The sequence below is a fragment of the Lates calcarifer genome, linkage group LG2 (genome assembly GCF_001640805.2).
Source record: "Lates calcarifer isolate ASB-BC8 linkage group LG2, TLL_Latcal_v3, whole genome shotgun sequence".
NCBI lineage: Eukaryota > Metazoa > Chordata > Actinopteri > Centropomidae > Lates > Lates calcarifer.
In genome coordinates this window covers 21181846-21203891 of record NC_066834.1, presented here as the reverse complement: position 1 = coordinate 21203891, position 22046 = coordinate 21181846, and the positions used below count along the sequence as shown (strand labels likewise).

Here is a 22046-nt window from a genome sequence, read left to right as displayed (position 1 = left end):
AAAAAAAGGTCAGGATGCACCTCGAAGACAAAGCAAGAACTTCTCTCAACACGCGGGTTAATTGAACTGTTTTTATTGCATGAATTGTAATAGCTGCAGAGAAACAACGTTTCAGATGAGTACAGTTGGGTTTGAAGCCTTCCTGCAGTGAAGAGATGGTCAGTGGACATTCAGATGGCACGGCTAACTTTATTCACCTCTCTCCTTGTCCTTCTACCACGAGACCAGCGCTTATATACTGCATTTAAACCGCAACTGTGGCGCTAAGGTGGGGGTGGGGGGGCATGGAACCGTACTGTTTAAAACATTTCAACACTATACATCATAAAGGCTGTGAGTTAGTGCGTGGACTCAAATGTGCTTCGCTGTCTTAACACAGAATATCAAACTTGCTCAGGGATGAGCAAGACATCCTGTAGCTGCAGTAGTCATTGTAGTGATATACAGTATAATGCAAGGTGGTAGTTATTGCTGGATACTTGTTTTCACTGTGGGTGATTTTTTGTCACATTTGTTGGGGGGTGGGGGCGACTGCACTGTGCTTTAGTGTGTTACTCCCTCCAGCAAGTACTCAGCTTAAACGGGTTTTCTATGTGCAGCTGCCCATTCAGTTGAGATATCAGGATATTATCAGTCAATCACAAAAAAAAAAAAAAAAAATACAACGCAGCGATAAACCGTCCAAATGCAGTATACAAGCCGGAACTCTGTGTGGATTAAGACGTAGAGCAATAACTCCATCTACAGGTTAGTTGTTGTACTGCAATGACAGAGGGGGGGTTGACATATTGAAGAAGTGTTTGTTGCTATGATAGTTGAGAAAATAAAATAGAATTTGAAGGAAAAAACAAAAAACACAATCTGCTCCCTTTTAAAGTAAGTAGACCAGCCACATATTAAAATACAATTATCACTGTATGACTTGTAAAATGGTCTCTCAAGCTTTTCAACTTGGTCACTCAACAGTCATTGAAAAAAAAAGGAAAAAACCCAATTAAATAATAAAGGTGGTATTTTACTGTACCTGAATATACCTGTTCCCACCCCACCCCACCTCCCCGCAAATTATCCTATTTCAAATATAGGACTCAAAGATATGGGCTCTAATGTTAATAATACATTTATCCATACTATGTTCATATAATTAATAAAAAAATAAATACATTTAACAAATACAAATGATTTTGTAGTAGGTAAATTACCATAGGAACAGATTATCACCCACAGCTATTTTGTTAACACATTTTTTTTTTTCAAGTGTAGGATTTTTCAATAAAACCATAATCACCCCTTATTAATTTAAACCTGTAGTCTTAAAGCCTCTACACTGTTGTGGCTGTGCTATTGAGATAAGATGACAACCTCTCACCCAGTCATCTATAGGGCTGTATGTGAGCATTTGGCTCACTAAAGGCTAAACTTTAACACTGTAGCACACTCACAGAGAGCAACCAGGAGTAAAAGTAGATGCTGATGATTTATGTTGGCAATGGGACCCCAACCAGCTCTTGGCTTTGGCCGAAAAGCTGCGGGCACAGGATGTGCATGTTTACATGTCTTCAATCGGTATATCTTGTCATAAAAAAATGTCATATGAAACAATCTCCTCTTAGTTGTATTTTTAACATTTTTTTTTCTGATGCGTTTTTGTACAAATCTTTGTATAACCTGTTTATACATAACAAAACAGATTAAACCAACAGAAAAATCAACCAACAAAAAAAAAATCTCATGCATAAGTTATGTCCCACTCCTACTGATTGCATTTGTAAGTTACCATCTTAAAAAACTCTGTGTACATATTTGTCTGTATTTCAACATAACATTTTTTGTTTTTATACATTTTAAGCCATTTGCTATTTTCTTCTTTTTTTTTGAGATAAAATTTTTTGATCCTATTTTCCAGCCAGCAGCTCCAGGTATTGCTCCAGAGTAGATTCCAGACACCCAACCTGTCTATTCCTGTACAGCAGGAGGCGCAAGAGGCATGTTGTGTAGGTGCTGGCTGTGGGAAGGAAAACTGCTCCGTAAAAGAAGCTGTTGGGAAGCAAATGAGCATTTATCCTTTGTGATTTCAGTTCAGGTCCAAGAAATTAAACCCCATTTCCTAAAACAATTCTCTTTTTTTTGTTCTTTTTTTCTGCTAGAAATTGTTGCTTGTCACCCCGAAAAGCTTGACAGAAAGACAGATACTGTAGATGTTTTAATACTACTAACAACCTCCTGAGGCTGGAGTCTGGCAGCAGAAAGTGGGACATGACAAGTCAGTCAGTTGCAGACAAGGACGGGGGGGAAAGGGGGGAGGGTGGGGGGTTTGGGGGGACAGGCGAGGTCACCCCTATCTGCAGAGGTCGTCTTGTGTAGAGTCTCGTACATTTTTCCTCTTCTTGCTGTTGCCCTGGTGGTGTGGCTTGTTGCTCGGGTGACTTTTGGTGCTGGATGAGGAGCTCTGCTGCCCGTGGTGGCCACTCTTGTGGTGAGAACGAGACATCCTGGCCTGGGGTCAGAGCACAGAGACAAGATCAGTGTTTCTGCAGGATTTCACTTGGGTGTTTAATACAGTATAGTCTGGTAATGATGGAGAATTGTCTCATTTTTAGTCTTGTGGTGCATATTGTGCTACATGTGTGAGTGTATAAGGTAAGGCTAAGGTCACCTTTCCTCCCTTGTTGTTTCCAGATGGAGTGCTGGTAGTGTGGCTCTGTGTTCGGTGATTACTAACGGTGGCTGACTTTTCTCTGTGGGCGCTGGAGCTCCGGCCAGACTGCTGCTTGGCTGTTTTACACGGCGTGCCATCAGAGTCCTGGGGAAAACCAACAAAATGTATGACTGAGTAGTATTTCAGCACATTTTGTCAGCACTAATTTTTCCTCACAAAGCTTCGAGCGTTGCAGATAAGTAAAGATAATGGCAATATTTAAAGGCTGTGTGTGTGTGTGTGTGTGTGTGTGTGTGTGACTAACCGCATCGCTGGAGCTGGAGGTGGAGGACGTGGAAGAAGGTGACAGCAGGGAGGAGGAAGGAGAGGAGCGCAGTGAGGGAGATGGAGAGGAGGAGTTGGAGGAGGTTTTGCTGTGGGGGGCCGACGGTAGAACCCCAACAACATCTTCGTCATCATCATCTGGGACGTTGTTGTTGCACTCATCGAGTTGCTGGGACTCGTATAGTGTGACATCATTTCCTACAGAGAAGTGACGAATGCAGACGCAAAGGTCAGGGTCGGCTTTTGGATCCCTGCTAGGTCCAGGGACTGCTGAGTTTTACTTCTTCCTTTACCCTGACTTCAAGAATTCATTTGTAAAAAATGTTAGCTTGGAACTTACTGTTGAGTGGCAGATCATTCTGGGACGGGCTCCCCCAATTCTTTCGGATCCATTCCCTGTATTCATCCACTTCCTGAGTCACCCGAATTATTCTGCCAAGTATGCTGTGAAGGGATACAGTAAGGGATATACCTGTTATACTAGTGTTTATACAGCTGTCTGAAAGCAAATGTTACTGGCAATAACCTGGTATTTTCATTATCATTCCATAAAGCCAACCATGACAAAAGCAACAACTGGAACATGCTAATTTTATGACTGGCATTAAATCACCAGCGACAATTTAAGACTGAAAACTGTAACAACAAACTGGCTGTGAAGAATGCTGAGAAGGATCAAGCACTAATCCAGATCAGATGATATTCATCTGGCTCTCCTCTCTGATACATGGTTGACAGCTTCTTTAATGAGCCCCTCACCTCTCAGTCTCGTTATTGGGGTAGTACTTGGCGATGGGTGACACAGCGTGGCTGAGCACAACGTAGGCGTAGTCAAATGCCTGCTTCACCTGCATGGCACCGTATGAACTCCGGCCAACATCGTTGTCTGTTGGGAACAAGACAGGTGTTTGAATTGTGTAAATGTGAGAAACTGACAGTGAGCCAATACGTGCCATTCTAGTATCTGGGGAGGAAAGTCACATTTTATGACCTTTTGAGAACAAATTAGCTTCCTAACCTTCATCCTTTGTGTTCATTGTTCCTACCTGGTTGCAGTGGGTCCTCTATGTAGAGCATGGAGGGCCTGTAGCCATCCATCATGTTCTTCTGAACCTCATCTTTGGCAACATAGCAACCTCCATCTTTTATCCTGATGCCTGTCTTCAGGTAGTTGAAGTGGCGACCGTAGAGCTCAAAGAACTCAATGAGCAGAACACCGATGTTGATGATGGGTCTGCACACGTCTTCCCTGTAGTGAAGCTGGAAAAGAGCACAGGACAATTGGATGTCAGAATTATTGTGGTGGCAAAAAGAGTGGCAATTTCAGTGTCTACGGAGTAGTTACTATTATTGTCAAACTATCGTGCTGTCTGTCGTTGCTGTCTGTTACAGATTTTTCATTTCCTGCATTGTTGATATTTCTGGAATCACCATTATTTATTTTTACAATTATTTTGATGAATAAACTATTCACACAAATGACTAACAATCACAAAGTTGTAAAAAGAGTTTTCTGTTAGGACCCCATATCTGTCATAGTTGACTTAATAAACAGAAAAAATATAGACCAAGTGTATCTAACCTGCAGGAAGCTGACAGCCATGAGGAACAGACTGTAGGAGCCAATTCCACCAGTAAAAACCTCATTGAGGTCCCTCTGCAGTAGGAACTGCTTCAGCACCAGGACCAGGTAAGGCAGCACAGGGTATTTCTTCAGGACAAAACACAGACACAGTAAGGACACACAGTGAGGAATTGATTTTGATGTCTACAGCACCCTCTAGAGTCAAAAACATCCAGAATCTTTTAGTGGCCTGTCTTACTGATCACTGTATGTAAGGCCTGAACCTGATATGATACAAAACATATTCTTGCTTTTTTGACTGTTAGCAATGCCAGTTAAATTGAGTTATAAATACTCTTAATATGCCACACAAGACATTAAATCTCCAGTAAGCAGTGGTTTTGAATCAAATTATTTCCTGTAATGTTGAATGTTGCACGAGTCAATTTGAAAGTTGCACATGCTCCTGAAACAGCAGCAGTGAAGAGCCCTGAATCTGCAACTGTACCTCTTTGAACTCCTTGATGAGCCGAGCAGCTTTAACGCCACTCTTCACATTGAAGCTGATGTCCACTTTGACCTCAGTGAAGGTGTCAGTCAGTTTGATGATGGGAACCTGGGAACACACATATTACACACAGTCAGAGAGGAATAACAACGCTGCCCACTCACCACTCCTGGCATTGTGCTAAAAGACACTTGGAAATAAACCTGCATTCATAGTTGTACTTTAATTCTTGTCTGAGAACAACATACACATGCAATTGTACACAAATCCATGTTTACTAATCTAATCCTTTACTAAAATCCTCAAGCAAAGACTCAGAGTGCTAATCTGCTCTTAAAAATCCTGAACAAAAGTGAAACTTGAAACACAAAGATAAAGCTTTGTTCAAATCCTTTAAGTCCTGAAATGAAATAAACTCAAATAGAAAGGAAATTCTAATCTATGCACAGTTTAAAAATAACACAAATCACTCAGAGAGGGTTGGGAGTGGTTTAAAAAACATGAGGGATCCAAAGCAAAAAGCTTGTCCCATTACACTACCAATACTGTGACACACAGTGAAACACTTGAGGCGTGATGAAGTACATGCACATTTGGCATTTCTCTTGATGTACGTGCCTGTGCACATGCCTGCATCAGAGGCATATACACCAACCAGTGTAGTCAGAGTTTTGGAACTGTCATAAACGCTTCTATTACTGAGATTTACAGCTTATGAAGCTGACAACTAATAGCAGAAACCTAAACACGACTGACAACTTTGTACTGATTAATCACTGACAAGATGATTGTTGACGATTATTAATCATCATATCTGACATAAGTTTGAAGGTTTTACTTGTCGGTTTACATGATAAAACACTGACAGACCCACATTTCCAAGATTAAATCCTTGCCAGGTATAGCTCAATTGATTATACACAATGTAAATTATAACATCCTAAATTTTAATGCTTTGATTAATATGTTTGAACTACTGACATCTACTTCAGCTCATTCTGTTTTAACAACTGACGACAAAACATTTAAAGGCAGAGGATTGTACTCCATCTAGAAAATGATGTCCAAACGTAACTAATCTCACTGTTTACTAATCTCTAGAAACAAAAGGAAACCAAATTTTGCAACACAATACATACGTCAACTACACACATATACAAACACACGTGTACAGGTGAGAGCAGTCTTACCGTGGCCTTGTCCAAAACTTTGATGGAGTTCTCATCTGCAACATTTCTCTTCCGCAGAGCCTCTTCCAGTGTCCAGAGTGGTAGCGTCTCCCACTTCCCAAAAACGACCAGGTCAATGTCACTGGCGGAAAAAAGAGAAGTCTGACTTAGCTCCATTGTGTAACACACAGGAGTAACTAAAGACAAAGTACAATATCAGAGCATTTCTATTTTCTCAAGCAGCGAAATGTATAGTCCAAAGTTTGTCGTGTGTTATTGCGACATCATTTGCATTTTACAATAACATTATCTATTCGTTTCTTGGGATCATGCACAGTAAAACAACCTCTTTTAAATATCCTCCATGTGGTAGATCAGTGCAGACAGGTGGCTTTGCAACACACACCTTCAGACAGAGGTTAACCTGTGCGTGTGCTTTGTGTTTACTGCATATAGAAATGTTACACACCCAGTGCAGATGCAAGAGTGCAGTATATTTGTACCTTGTGACTGAAATACAGACAAACACTATCTCTGCAAATGTTTCCAGGAAAAAAGACCTGCTGACAAGCATGCATCTACAAAACAGCTTAGTCCCATTTAAGTGCTCAGTATGGTGTCAAGAGTCCACTAATCCAGGTGACGTGTCTGTGTGTCTGTGTGTTGAGGAGGGGTGGGGTGGGGGGGGTTATTACTGTGTGTGCAGGCGATGGTGTGGTTCTGGGTGTCTGTCACAGGGCTCGCTCTCTCTCTCTCTCTCTCCCTCTCCTCTCCCTCTCTCTCTCTCTCTCTCTCTCTCCTCTCCTCTCTCCTCTCCTCTCTCCCTCTCCCTCTCTCTCTCTCTCTCTCTCTCTCTCTCTCTCTCTCTCTCTCTCTCTCTCTCTCTCTCTCTCTCTCCCTCCCTCCCTCCCTCAGAATAAAGTTTTTAAGAAGATCCAGGATCAGCAGCGCTATAAATTACTGAGAGACTTGATCCTCAAAACAAAAGCAGATAATGATTCTCTGGCGAGCCGGGGCACTCTCTCCATTACCGAGTTCAGTATAACCGAGTTTTTTTGGGAGGGCGCCAGTTCAGAGTCGCAGCTCTGGCAAAGAGAAAAAGAGCAAGTGTGGGTTTAAATCTCTAGGCTGGTTTAGGAAACCACATGGCTCACCTTGTTGGCAGATAAAGGCCGGTGCTGAAGCTCCCAAACACTTGAACCTGAGAGAGAGGATACACACAATTACATACATATAGACAGATTGGTTTTACGGAGTGAATAAATTACATTAAATGAATACTGTACAGGCAAAAAACTTGTACTTGGGGGTGAATTCAACTCTTTAACATCTCTATACTCAGATAGTTGTTTCTAACACACTATGACATGGATGTGACAGAGGAGTCATCACGCAAACATCAAGGTAGCGTTCTTTGATTTTCCCACGATACGCTCCACTAATAGAAAAACCTGTTCTCCAGGAAGCATCAATATTGTTATTTCACAGGTTAAAATGGTGTTGATGGAATGACAAGCCCAGACAAACTGCACCGGCGTGGTACAATTACATGTACTTCAGCTGCATTTCAAGAAAGGGTTTAAAGACATGTTCGGCCTCTATGATAAGCATAGAGAAGCGGACGGTTTGATGTCACACTGATGTGGAAACTGACTGTTGTGAAAATCAAAATGGGCAGGATGTTTACATTCCAAACAGCTCTTTCAGTCACTGATCTCTTAACTTGCACGTTATTGGAATGACTGAAATATCCTCTACCTTTTAACCTCCCACTTAGCGCGCAAAAATTGGCATCCGAGCAGAAATAGACTTAAGCCTCGCCCCCACCTTAACTCCCTTAAACCTCCTCCCTACATCCCACATCAACCACTAGTATGAAGTCCGGTTTACAGCCCAGTCACATGTCAAGGGCTAAGCTGATTGCAGTGCCGTGTTTGTGAATGAATGAACAGTAAGTCCTGAAGACTTCTGTGACTTCTAATGAAGCAACCGCAGGTGTCATGTAGGTGAACTATGTTTTATCCCATCCTGACATTCTCTGATCAAGCCTTTGCATGTCCCATACTGTACATGTGGTCAATCACTGGAGGGAAATGTTGAGCAGCAGTTTCTGTTACAGCTGACCTAGACAAGCTCCCATATATATAACTGGAAAGATCATGATTCTGTGTGGCAACTGATTGTGGAAACATCCATGAGTGTCTAGTGAACGTCTACTTATTTAATTAAATGAACTTCACACTGGCTGGATGATCAAGTTGCCCTTGCTCTCTCCACGGTGGAAAATGAATAAAGCTGGGCCAGGATTGGTACTGTATATTGTGCTCCTTAATCTAGGAGCTGCTAAGCTTGGAGCAGACACACATACACACACACTGCTCTATCAGCAGGATCAAAGTCAGTGGGTACAAGAATGCCTGAGGTGGCACTGATTAACATGGCCCAAACAGATTACTGTGCAAGAGGGAGATAACAGACAAACAGAGGATTCTTTAAGAAAGGCCATTACCTTGATAGTGTGCACAGCCTGGCTCCTATAATAACTGCAGTCACTGAGTGTTGTAAATTACTGACATCACTGGTGTCCAGGATATCCTGGGTAAAGTACTCGACCAGTGCACCTAATACTGTGTGGCATGTATCATTTACCAACTATTTTCACAAGCCTACAAGTTCATTTCTGCCAAAACTAAAATAACCTCTGGCCATGCGTGGCGTCGCTTACTGTGTAGCTATCAGAATGCAAACATGATTTTCTGGCAAATAGCTGCTGGCAATTCTCAACCTGATTTAAAAACAAAAAAAAAAAAAAAAAAAAAAAAATCAGGTCTGTTGCATGCCACTTATACATTTTTGTTGTTTGGGAGGGTGGTGATGTGTACCTCAGCGCTGGGCCACAGGTCGTGGATGACTCCCTTGATTCTGTCAACCACCTCCAGCCGCATCTTCTCCTCCTCCGGCCGTGGCGAGATGTACTCGTAGAAGTCATTGATCTCCTCATGTAACCTGCACAGAAACATGCAGAACACCATGTTATGTGAGGGGTGGAAGAATGGGGAAGTGAACAGACACACAGCAGACGTGAAATACGCAAGTTCACAGCTATACCCTGAAAGAACCTATGCTTTCATATAGATATTTATACCACTTATTATACTCTAGCAGGTTGATGGTGGGAAAATGACGCTAATACTGGTTACAACCTAAACACATCAAATAAGTAGTTTTAACAATTAAAGACTACCAAGGTTTAGCCATATTCCATCTCACACACTGATTTCAGCCATGAGACAGGAGGAAAATGAACACAACCAGGGGTACTCTCACTCGCCTGGCCTAATCTCTGCTCTCCCTGCTAGCAGAGCAAAAAGGCAAAATATGCAATGCCAAGGGACTGGGTGCCAAGTCACTGCCACAGATACAGATGTCACACTGAGTCACACTGACAGGACATAGCTAATAGCTATTATTGTCTTCTTTCTGCTTCCATACAGTATTTTCACACAAAATTACAGCATTAGTAGTTTAGCTAAGTAGTTATATTGAGCTATGAGTTGTTTAAATGGCTCTGTGTAAAGAAAGCAAGGGAAGACATGCATTCTAGCTCCTACATTATTGACAATAGGGGTGTAATACTCAAAAAGGCTAGTAATAAAGGATTTGTGAGTTTTGAGATATATAGTTCTTAGGAAAATTGATGCAGTAAAAATTGACAACTACTTTCCCCTGCAGTGATTGAGAGGTGTCATCAGGCCCAGGTGACTGAACTCAACAATTCCCGTGACTGACAGCTGGAAGACCAGACCAAGCGGATCCGTGAGATATTAATTCATATGAACGTAGAATATGAAGCAAGGTGTTGCCAGAAAAATCAGCCTTCCCTCGCCAAATAAAAGTCTTTAAAAAAAACAAGAGCGGGCATCTCCAGAAGTTCACTAAATACTTCAATTATTATCAGCCTTCCTGTGAAGGTACAAGTAGATTCATGCCCATCAGTAAAATCAGAGGTTGTAATATTAGTTTAACTGATATGTTCTCTGCTAGTGGTGTGAATTAAGGAGCTGTCTGCAGGATTTCTGCAGGTGAGTTTCTACAACTGCAGATCAACAAACAAATCCTCCATCCAGTTGTATGGCCAAGCCAATATTGATGGCTGGAGATTGTTATGGAGATTGAAGTGAATAATAAAAAATAAAAATAAAAAATAAAAAAAAAACAAGAGGTCCACTCCAGGAAGACAATGAAAAGTCCTATACTTAATATAAAAGCTTCCCAAAGAGAAGCAGCAGTTTTTTCGTTTGTTATCCTAACCCAACTATTTATTTTTGGTAAACTGTAGGACAAAGTAAAGACATATCAGGAACTCCTCCTGTGTCCCCACGTGATGTCGGTTTAAAAAAAAAAAAAAACACTTGTACTCAGTAAGGGCATGCTAAGCAAGGGGACCACATTTGTCCTTGGAGCAGGTCACTCTGCCCACATGCACTGACCTTTTCACTGACCAGTTTTGTCTACATACACATAGACACAGGGACAGGTCTCTGTGGGTGGACAAATAAGAGCACAAACATGGAGGCACACACATATGTACACATGCACATGAGCACAAACAGCAATGTAAACCCAATTAGGCCAATCACGGATTTATTCCTCTGGACAGAAGACAGACAGGGAGACAGAAGAAGTGAGATTTCTGCTTTGTATAAGTAAAATAAGGCAACAAAGCAAAGCATGTGCATACCACAGAAAGTTGGACAAGAAAAACACTACCAACACTGACTGACTGTTGCTTGGACTACACCCCAAAGAGCACTGCGCGTGTGTGTGCGTGTCTACTGTCTGGATTTTATATAACAAGCACTCTTCACCTGACAACAGTCAAAGCTGACCGGGTTTCACCAAAATTGTTTCTGGAAAATACTTGCAGAAGAGAACTATCTTCTCCCTGGCCAAAAACTATCATGGTGACCTTGAGAAAAAAAAAACTAACCTTTAAGTTACTACAGGCAATGTGCTTTAAGTTCCTGATCAGGCTGAAAACTTTGCATTAAAAACACAAGCCACTATGTAAGTGAAATACATGATTAGACACCAAGATACTGTCTTTTTGACTAGGAGTGCAGCTAACAATTACTTTCATTACCATCAGAAAATAGTGAAAAATGCCCATCATAATTTCCATAATTTCCTTCACATCCTAAAATTGATATACTGCTCCACAAAAAGTCCAAACCCCAAGAATAACCAGTGTGCTACCACAAGACAAGAGCAAGAGCAAGTCCTACTCATCCACCACCTTAAAAGCCAGATGATGTTCCACATTTTGCTTGAAAAAAAATTGTAATTTTCTGTTGATCTACTAATCAATTAAATGACTAATCATTACAGCTCTAGTCTCACGCTAGAGGCAAAAGTCACTTTTGACAGATGACTGTGTGTTTAGGGTGTGTTGAGACCGCTGTCTCTTTGAAATGAATAAGGAGGCTGTGTATTCAATGTATTGCTGTTGTTAGTCTGAATGTGGCTCTTCTGTCTGTCTCGTCAGTAGTCTGACTGTGCTGAGTGTGAATGCAGGATGTTACTGAAAATGCAGATGAATGGACGTCCATGACAATACAAGTTCCCTGTGGTGCACACTGTATCAGAAGTGTGCTTCCTCTCTCCCCACACGAGCATGTTTTTTTTTTTTTTAACAAACACATCTGTCACACAGACACATCCATTAAGTGAAATGGTGGTTTTTATCTTGGGGAAATCTTCAGACTGCTGACCACAAATATAGAAGTAAAGTGAACTGAATGGCATGATTTCATTTCATTGACTTCCTTTGTTCAGACCAAGACACCAGGCCAGTGGAAACTGAGTTTCTATTTGTTATGGCTGTGTGCTTGTTACATCACATAATACTTAAAATGGTTACTCTAGCATTACATGGAACTTCCACCTTGTTAATGGGAGTGTCCCACCCCCTTTTCTTTCTGATAACCAATTAAAAATTCAGCAATAACAGGTTATATTCAGAATAATACCAACATTTTACTGCGCACAATTTCATTTTTTGTCAGGGAAGAGGAGGCAAAAGGTTTCTGTTTCCTGTCATTGCCACTCCAAATTTTAATGACTAATCTCCTTTCCCTGTGCACACTGCAGAGACTACAGCCTCATAATGAAACATTAGGTTTCATTTAAGAGTAACAGAAACTCTGGAGCTTCAATCTGCATTACAAACACAACATTAGCTTTGATTTCATGGTTAAGAGAACATGGATCTCTGTAGATCCATTCTGTGTCATTATGAGACCGAAGCCCAAAGTTTTACACCTATTTAAGTTAATTTAAAATGCTGTAATTGAATTGTTGTAAAGGTTTAGGGCATGTATGATCCCATTCTGCTTTAAGCTACAATGTATTTTCAAACTAAACAGCAAGATACAAAAAGAGGGTATTTTTGTGGCATGATTATTTCTGTAATTTGTCCAGTTCGCTTCTATTACATTACAAAATGATAAACCAAAAGCCATTTAGGGAAAGCAGACATCCCTGAGATGAGATAATCTCCACTCTACAACAGCACCAATAGGTTTCATTTCACAGCAAACAGGCCCCCTCCCTCCTGTCATCACGTGACATGAGTAACCATACAAATCACATCTCATGCCCCACCTTCTTGTATCAAATTACATCTCAGGCTTCAGCCTGCCTAGGAAGCACATGTACCTTTAGCACTGCTTATCTGATTATCCCACTTGCCTATATGATAGTTATGTTATGTAATCTTGTGGAACAGGTTTCCAGAGAGAGCCCAGGCTCCCAGAGGAGAAAAAAAATGTTATCTCTCCTCTTGAGCACCTCTTCTTTTCCTAACATTTCCCTCTGACGTGATTATTCTAGTGTCGTTGAAATGATGCCAGTCATTCTCACTGATAGTTGCCTGTAATGTTAGTGATCTTGCAGTTGATGCTAGTTCTGTTTTTGAGCTGACTGCAACTTGCTCTGTATGCCTGACCAAAATCTGAATGAAGGATGTCAGGGAAAGGGGATGAAGGGCTGCTACACACGATAAAATGAGTGCTAAACACACCGAGCGTCAGTGTAGTGCACTCCTTTTTCGCATGTCATCAAGTTTTTGTGTTACAGAACAGTGCTTCACAAAGAGCTACGGTAAGACCCTCAACATTCCTACAGAGCCACTGCATGAAGGCACCCCCAATGCCTTGTCAACAAAGCATAATTTGGCCTTCGGGCTGCTAAAAGAAGGAGGAATGGGAAGGTAACAGAAAGATATGAGCAAAGGTATAAAGAGAAGAAAGAAAAAAGTTGAAAAAGAACAAAAAATGAAAACGTGCAAGGCCAGACAGGCACAAAAGGTGAAACAGAAAAATGGTGAGTGAGTGAGAGAGAGAGAGTGAGTGAGAGAGAGACAGAGAAAGTGAGTGAGTGAGTGAGTGAGTGAGAGAGAGAGAGAGAGAGAGAGAGTGAGTGAGAGAGAGACAGAGAGAGAGGACTGGGTGTGGTGCTGAAATGCCTTCATGTGAACGAGAGCCATCTGTTAAGTTGGGTAGGATGAAGGAAAAAGAGGTTATTGTTGCATCACACTGAGCACTACTCATGGACTGTTGGCACTACAGCACAAAGGTGTTTGTCAAATAGCTGGAGCATAGCTTTGGAATTTAATACTCAAAAACAGACGTGTTATAATAGCATTAAGACGTGCCGCTTATGTGTCAAGAAACACGTGCCTGAAAAATATGACTGCTGATGGATAACTGGTGTTCACCTTCATGAACTGTTTCATTGTTCTGCATTAGATCAGACTGGTGGTGACGTAACATTGTTGTGGCAAAATAGTTCCAGAAAGAGTTCCCACATCATGACTATTTTTCACAAAGGCTTGAAATTTTGGGCCTCTGCAACCTTTGCAACAAAGGTGAATTGTGTGTGTTATGTGACACTGCTGAAGCTATTGAACCCCTACACCGACCAAGAACGGCCTCAGGATGTCAGGGTTGCCAGGAGGCAAACAAGTCACACACTGCTTTTCAAAATGAGGACAACCACAAACAGAGGCAGAGGTGTCAATGTCTCGCAGATGGCAGATTCATTAATGTTTCATCAATGAACTGATCTGGGGTGCTAAGTGTTGGCCACTGAGACAAAACGGCTCAAGTTACACAAAAGCACAAACACAGATGACTGTTAGCGATAGGCATGGTCATGCCTGAGTGATGCGATGAGTTGCTGCAGTCAACACAGGAACAGTTGGTGACACTAGAGCCAGGACAAACACATTGTTTAGTAGGCTTGGAGTATCACAACAGGAGCGTGTTGGCAACTGGTAAACTGTCAGTCATACTGTGAGATACGTCTTTGTTGATTATCTAAACTTTCTGAAACTTTGCAGCAACATCAACTGATCTAGTACCTGCATAAGTAACAAGAGTGGCCCCCTGTTATGAATTTCAAATGCAGTTAACAATCACTCCAAATTCATTCCATTTGTTTGCCATTTTTTCTTGACATGAAATAGCTTCAGTGTAGTAAGCTACTCTGCGTAGCATATAGTGTAACTTCTTATTTGGTAAAAGCAAAAGTGACTTTTTAAATACACTTGAAATTATTTTTGGTTCATTCAGCATTTCTGTTGTGGTTGCATTTCAAAATTTAAGCTGTAGTACTGTGATTTTGTAGCAACATGAACAGAGCATCACTAAAAAAAGAAAACATTATTACCATCATTATCACAGACTACAACAAAGGGAAATTGTCAAACCCCTTTCGTTGTGTACACAAGCTCAGAAGGTCACAGTCTGAACACAGTCTGTGTTGCATGAGTGTTGCATGCTGACTGCATCAGTCTGGAGCATGGTAAGGGACAGGAAGAGGAAAAAAAAAGAAAAACACATTCCTCACTACACATGGGAAGGCTGAGCTATGGAGAGCTGCCCACACGTGCTATCGGGGGGGGGCCCTGTTTCACCTACAGTCCAAAGGACCAGCATGCAGGCTTCTCTCCTCACAGGCTTACATGGTTTGGCTGAGAGCCAGCCAGCCAGCAGAGCAAGAGAGAGAGGAGAGCGTGACATAGATGTCCAAGCAACTAGAGGCTAGATGAACCGTGGTTCTAATAATGGAGCTTCAGTCACAGAGGTGCTATCTGTGCACTAGTGCTGGGAGTCATAAATCTTCAAAAGACAACGGCAATAAATGGCAATAACAAAATAAGCCGGGGCTACTCATCAGTGAGCGATTAACCACACATTTCATTAGCCTGCAAGTGATGTTCTGCTTCACTACTCCAAACTAGCTGCCAACACCAGGCTCGACGAAAATTAATCAAGTTCAGGTTGCTCTGTCACTACTACCATTTAGGGAAACACAGAGCAAATTGTTTCACATGAATAGGACATTCACCACATGTGAAGACATTAAGATTCAAATAAAGATGTCAGAAGAAAAGAGCACAGGCTCATGCCTTTGTATTCAGAAACAAGCTGGCTAAATAAGGGATACGGGAGATTGAAGGAGTAGTGCATTCTTTAACCCAACAACTATAGTTGAAGTGAACTTGTGCATGACAGTGAAATGCTTAAGTCTTGAGTGAAGCTCGAAAAGTCTTTGTAAGAACAAAACCCTCTGTTGGTAAACTAGCAACTAAACAATTTGATCTGATCATAGAATACTGTCTCACAAACACTGAACATGTAACCAAAAACGGGTCGACCTGGTGATCTAGACTGGCCAAATATTTACACGATCCAGGTCTGTTCCAAAAGAAACAAAGGCCTATTTTGAATTTATTCAAGACAGTAATTAAGGCAACTATTATAATTTATAAAAGCTTAGCTCATTAGCTACACCAGCTAGAATAAGCTACTGTTAGTCCTGCTTGTGTTATGCCAGCTCTTTACTCATGCTGTAGCATTTTCTCACAATAGGGATCTCACTAAATATATATGTTGGGACTGGACAAAAGGTTTCTACCCTGAAAATTTAAATTTACCAGAGAAAAGTGTATGAAATATCATTAGCTAAAACACTAGCTTTCTCCATTTTAGATGCTACTTTGTGACAAGTCCTATTAAAGGCTGGCCCTCTTAAGACAATGTGATATCACCACAAATTCATATGACAAAGTTAAACATAAAGTTTAACATGAGGTGAATACTACAAACAGGTTTCTTTTCCTTTCCTGAGCCAATCCCCTGAACGCAGCGCTGAAATTCAAATGCAATGAATTTGGTATTACATTTACATACATACTGTTGTGACTAACCCTTTAGATGACTTGCATTAGCCATAATATCAATGCATTAAATTACCCTTGTCTTTATGTTAGTTACTTCTTTCTGTGTTTACCTGGGTTTGAGTCTGTGCTACTTGGAAATACCAGACCAACTGAGCTGTGAAGGAACAGTTCTCAAATCAATCTTGTGATGGTGATTAAACACAAATGAATTAATGTGTCAATTATAGCAGAGTAAATTAGACCGACACTGTCCAGCTATAAAGAAAAAACAACAGACCCGTCTAGTAAATCCACCTATCAGTCTGAATTCATTCTCTCACAATGCCTCTCTGTTATAAAATGACTGGAACTTTGGAACATCGCATCTTGCCTACACAATAAAAACCCACAACACAACACCAGATCAGAGCACAGTTCAGCAGGACAGAAATGGGCCACAGCTCTCCAAGGCTACACTGACTTCCTGTGCCCAGATAAAGAATCTAAATAACTGCTCTACAAGGCCAGAAAAAAAACGAGGGGGGAAACACTCCTTTAGAGCTCCTGATCTGATTGGATAGACACAGAGGGGGCTCAGGTTTCTCTCTCAGAGGGCTGGCTTTGTTTTGTGGAAGTGAGGCCGTGTGGAGCATGTAAACACTGATCCTTTTCCATCATGACTTGGACTGCTCGCTTGGACCTACTCCGTTCGAGAAAGACTGGAGGAGCGTAAAACACAAATAAGCACATGCCTGCGCCTCTCTAGCCAACCCCCATTGCCAAATATAGTGTACAGACGGTCTCATGGAAAAATGCACTTAAACTTAAAACCCTCCTTTGCCCTTTTTGCTACCTGCAAACATCAAAAGTAACAACGATTCTCAGGTTTAAGTTTGAATGCTCACCATGTCACTCACCCTGACCAAGATGGCAAATGAAAGACAGTACAAAAAAAGGGAGTATAAGCATAAATGGCAAAAAAGAGCCTGATCTCATTGAAAATCCTGTGTCAAAGCTTAATGTTCCATTTACTTAATTTCTCCTTAAAATGAAAACGTTCACCGCTTCTTACCTTGCCTATCGTAACACTGCAATGTTGCCTTAGTATCAACACTCATAGTTGAGGTAACAGCATTACAGACAAGCAGGCGGCTCTTTATCTCAAAAACTGAGGTAGCTGGCCAGCATAAACAACACCAACAGTAGCCGTCACAGGATTGTGCAGAGTTTGTTTATTTCTTTTTCACTCTTGCTTTGAGCCATTTTGCAAAGCTGCAAACTTGTAAATCAACTGACCAAAACCGCCAGAACTGTTTTTCATGCGACTTGACATTTATTACTCTTCTACACATTTCACATCCAGACTCCCAAGAAACAAAACGTACTATGGAGTGGTGATTTAACCATGGAATTAACATAACACAAACAGATTTAACATCCACATAATACTGTAGTTATATATATGTGTATTTCAAAATAGATTTCCTGTAATGCCATTGAGCATGACTGCATTGTGAATTACCAAGGTATGCTTACACAGAGAGCCGTCAGTGGTAGTTGAGTTTGATCAATGCTCTGAGGTTCAGGTTCTGGTATTACCAGAGCTAATCACTAAGGAATGTCCTTATGCAAACACAGAGCCTCCATATTACTATAAATGAGGATCAGCCAAAGACTGAGCTCCACACTCAAGTCAGGGGTGGGGAAGAGGCAGATCTCTGCACCTAAAAGGCCTTTAAACTGGAGCCCCACCCACCAAAATATTTTCCCCTGTTATCATAGCTAAAAGGACCACGGCTGAGGAAAGGACGTAATCATAAGCTAATAAATGTCTCATGCATTTATTTTCATTTGTGACTTAATACTGTTGCCTAATGTTAAAGGACTAACTCTGGTATGAGTAACACTGTAGGTTGAATGTGCATGCTCCCTACTGAACCAAATCTCACATTCAGTGGATGAAGTGGGAGAGTCTCTGGTTTCAAATTAGCATTAACTTCAAATATAAATTACACCTTTCAACCATTAAGGTCTCATCTCCCTGTCTTGTTGGATTTGATCAAGAATCCAGGAGCAATACCTGTTGATATTATGCAGGGATTAGTGCACTGAAAAGAATTTGCATTAGAGCTGTACCTCACCCAATATCTTTCAAGTAGCAACAACTAAGCCTCTGTAGGTTTGAAAGGTGACTGCGAATAATTTGTAGCAGCTGTGACCAGATTACATTCAACCATTTACCTCTTCTGTTTTTACTGTTCACAAAGTATCCAAAAGATACATGAAAACGCTCATATAACATGACTGTTCTCTGCCCATCTGTATGCTCAGTATGTTCCAAATCCTTGTTCTGCCAAAAATGTCTGAATTCACTTGTGTTGACCTGTCACACTCTAACATTTACCATTTCACGGACCTAAGCGTTCAGTCATATTTTGACAAAACTGTGTGTCTCTGTAAGCATCTTGATACTTTTTCCAATACGAAAACTGGTAATCATTGTAACGCAGAATAACCACCTGTATTCAGGCTGATCGCTGTTGCTGCTCCTCATGATGAAGCAAAGTACAAGTATTTTACAGCCACTTTCAATACAAATCAGTTAAATAATTCTGAATGATTCAAAAGAATCAGCTACAACAATCGTTCTGCCAATTACTAGTACAGACTGGTTAGCTAGTGTGGTTAAAGCTGTCAGCACTCTCTCTGTGGAGATATGCTCCTCCTCTGTGCACACTGTACGCGATAATTACCGAGTACGTACTAGCACGAGCTGCACTCCAAAACAGTAGGGGGCGCTATGGACAAATCTGCAGCATACTCAGGAAGAAGAAGAAAGCAGGAAAACGACGGCTGTGTTTTGCCATCGTCATGTTAGTAGTTTTCTACTTGCTTAAGGTCTTTATCAATACCTTGGTTATCTGACTATCTGTGTGTTGAGACAGAGAAGGGAGTGATTTGGTGGAAGATACCACAGACTGAGCCACTCATAAACAGAGATCCATGTCAACATAGCTGCGGCTGCAACTCCACATCCTTGGTCCACTTCTCGCGTTCAGCCAAGTATACCAAACAAAGGGGCCATTCTTCTTATTGTAGGTGGTCGCCATAGGTGTGCTTGTATGGAACATGTCTGCATGCATATACTCCTCATTGTAGATAGTACAGAAGCACATCACTGCCCATCCTGCGCTATGATCAAGGCCAGAGGTTAGCAATTCTAGTCTAAGTTAGCTAACCTGGTTAAGACTTGTTCATCACCCCACTGCAGTGCTTTAACTGCAATTGGTCAACACTGTCACACCTCTATCCTTCACTTGTGTTCTTTGAGCTGGGTGTTTAAAATATGCAACTTCTTGCTTGTACATTATCTTAAAAGATAGACTTTAGGTCAGAATAAACACACTGGCTTTTGCTAGGAACACCGTATTGAAATACAGTTGAACAACTTTGGCAAACACATCAACTGTGTTTTCCTCTGAAATACTGCCAGACTAATGTCTGTGGGTTTAAGGAGGCTGGAGGAGGACCAATGAAACAGCCCATATCTAGTAAAAGTGTCATTTGTTTGGGGGTAGCGCCCTGTGGCATTTCTCAGTGCTCTCTCAGTTAAAACCAATTGTTACTGATAAACCAGTTTACTCATATATGCACCTTAGCCAGTGCTACTAAGCTACATGAGAGTTCCTTTACTCAGAGTTTGGTTTTTGACCCCATCATGAGCACCATGATGTCAGTCAGTCCAGATTAAAATTGTAGGAGTTTAGAGCTGCTATGTTCTGTTTATGGCAAGACTCAAAAGTTTTATCTGTTACTATGTGTTTGTTCCTTCCTATGAACATTTAATCATGTCTCATAGAATCCAACATTACTGGAACAACTGATGGTTGATGCATGGGGTCTATAAATCCACCACAGTGTGGTTTGAACAATTGACAAAATAATTACTCATCTTGTTTGAAGCAAAGGCCTACTTCCTTACACTTTTGTGGTAGGAATCCTCTAGGAAAACTCTCATTTGAGTTAATGATTGTAATAAACTAATGTGCACCTTAAACCTACAGAGTACAACTTCACAGTGTTTTAAAATTAGCGTTCATTGGTGGATTCACTCACGCTGACAGCTCATTCCTGGGGTTACATGTAACTACACAAAGTTATCCAATTGTGGATTCAATGGGTGGGGAGGAAAAAGTGGGTGGGGTGACACACTGACAACCTCGGTCGACTCCCTGCGTTTCATTTCTGCGCACAGGTGTTTAAAACAGGTTAAATAACAAGTCAATCAACTCATGGTTTACATGGGATGCCATGAAACGTTAACAGCCTCACACCTGTGGAGGTTCTCCACAGTCCTACAGTCTGCTACAGTCCTACTGTGGGGATTCATTGTGCACCAGCTTCAGTAAAAATTCGGTTTATGAGGGCTTGCTCAGTGGGAGGCAAGTGAGCGCCTCCGCTACCAGCAGCGGATTTCCAAAAATGAGACGGCCAATCTTATCAACTTTAATAAACTCTCTCTCTTACCCTACAATTCCTTCCGAGTAGTTCCTGACTTTCCATGGCGTGCCCGTGTAACCATCATAGCTTCCCGTGTTGGAGCCGCTGCCACTGTTCAAGAGGCTGGAATTGAATCCGAAAGTGCTAGCTTTGTTATCTCTTTTTCTTTTGTTGGGGTGTCCGTCCGTCAGCCCCCTCCAAAGCACAGCGACCCCACTGCCCTGCTGCTGCCCCCCTCCACCGACACCGCCCCTGCCAGCTGCTCGGTTGTTGTGGTTGCTATTGGTTTCCAGTGGTATAAAGTCCCGCTGTTCCGTTATTCCTCCGTCCCCCATTGAGGTCGACATCCCCTGAGTCCTGACTTCACCGCTGCCGGTGTTGGAGTCAAGTGCCCCGTTTCTGCTGGTGAGGACGGCTCCCGACGCTCCGTTGACGGTCGCTTTCAGGCTCGACGTGCTCTGAGATCCAGTGGTGTAGCTGTTATTTACATGCAAGTAGCCGAGCCCCTGTGTCGTCTCCCAAATCTGCATCCACAGGTTGTTAGCGGGTCCACGTTGTTCTGGTTGAAACCAGGCGATTCTCGGATCCATCAAACGACAGTGTAGGCACACCGCCCCCCCACCCCACCACCGAGCAATGCTCAGCTCGTGTGCAGCTAGCCAGGTCGCTAGCTAACGTTAGCTTGCCTGCTATAGCCTCGTTATAGCTGCTGCTAGCTGAGGTTCTCGGCTGCCCGTTACTTCTAGAATCTGGTAAAAACACGTTCCTTAGTAGTGGCGATATGCACAGTTGTCAACCAAAATCATCCACAGGAAATAATAAGAATACGAGTCAAGTGTTTAAAAACGGTAGCTCAAGCCAAAGTTAAGATTGAAGGCTGTAGAAACGTGCAGCTGCTGCCTGTCGAAGCGCCTCTCTGACCCTTTCCTCCTGATCGTGTGTCCCTCAATGGCGGAATGTAGAGTGAAACGGCGCATGCGCGGAGCGAGTGAAAAGGGGCGGGGCAAGAGTCGTTACGCAACAGACAACTGTTTTTTGTTACATAACGACGTTTGATTTATTATTCTCTCATCACAGTAAAATGGACAGGATATAAG

At 41.8% G+C, this 22046-nt stretch overlaps 1 protein-coding gene across 1 annotated transcript; it reads right to left on the bottom strand.

Moving 5' to 3' along the window:
- Positions 1-57: 57 nt before the first annotated feature.
- tent4b (terminal nucleotidyltransferase 4B) lies at positions 58-21909 on the bottom strand. Its single transcript, XM_018666916.1, has 12 exons — positions 20977-21909; positions 9107-9230; positions 7379-7425; positions 6246-6366; positions 5056-5163; positions 4566-4694; positions 4030-4243; positions 3743-3869; positions 3324-3427; positions 2964-3181; positions 2657-2803; positions 58-2497 (listed from the first exon to the last, which is right to left on the bottom strand). Exons 1-12 carry the CDS (start codon positions 21537-21539, stop codon positions 2339-2341), a joined length of 2061 nt encoding a protein of 686 aa, XP_018522432.1. The 5' UTR covers positions 21540-21909; the 3' UTR covers positions 58-2338.
- Between the last annotated feature and the right edge of the window lie 137 nt (positions 21910-22046).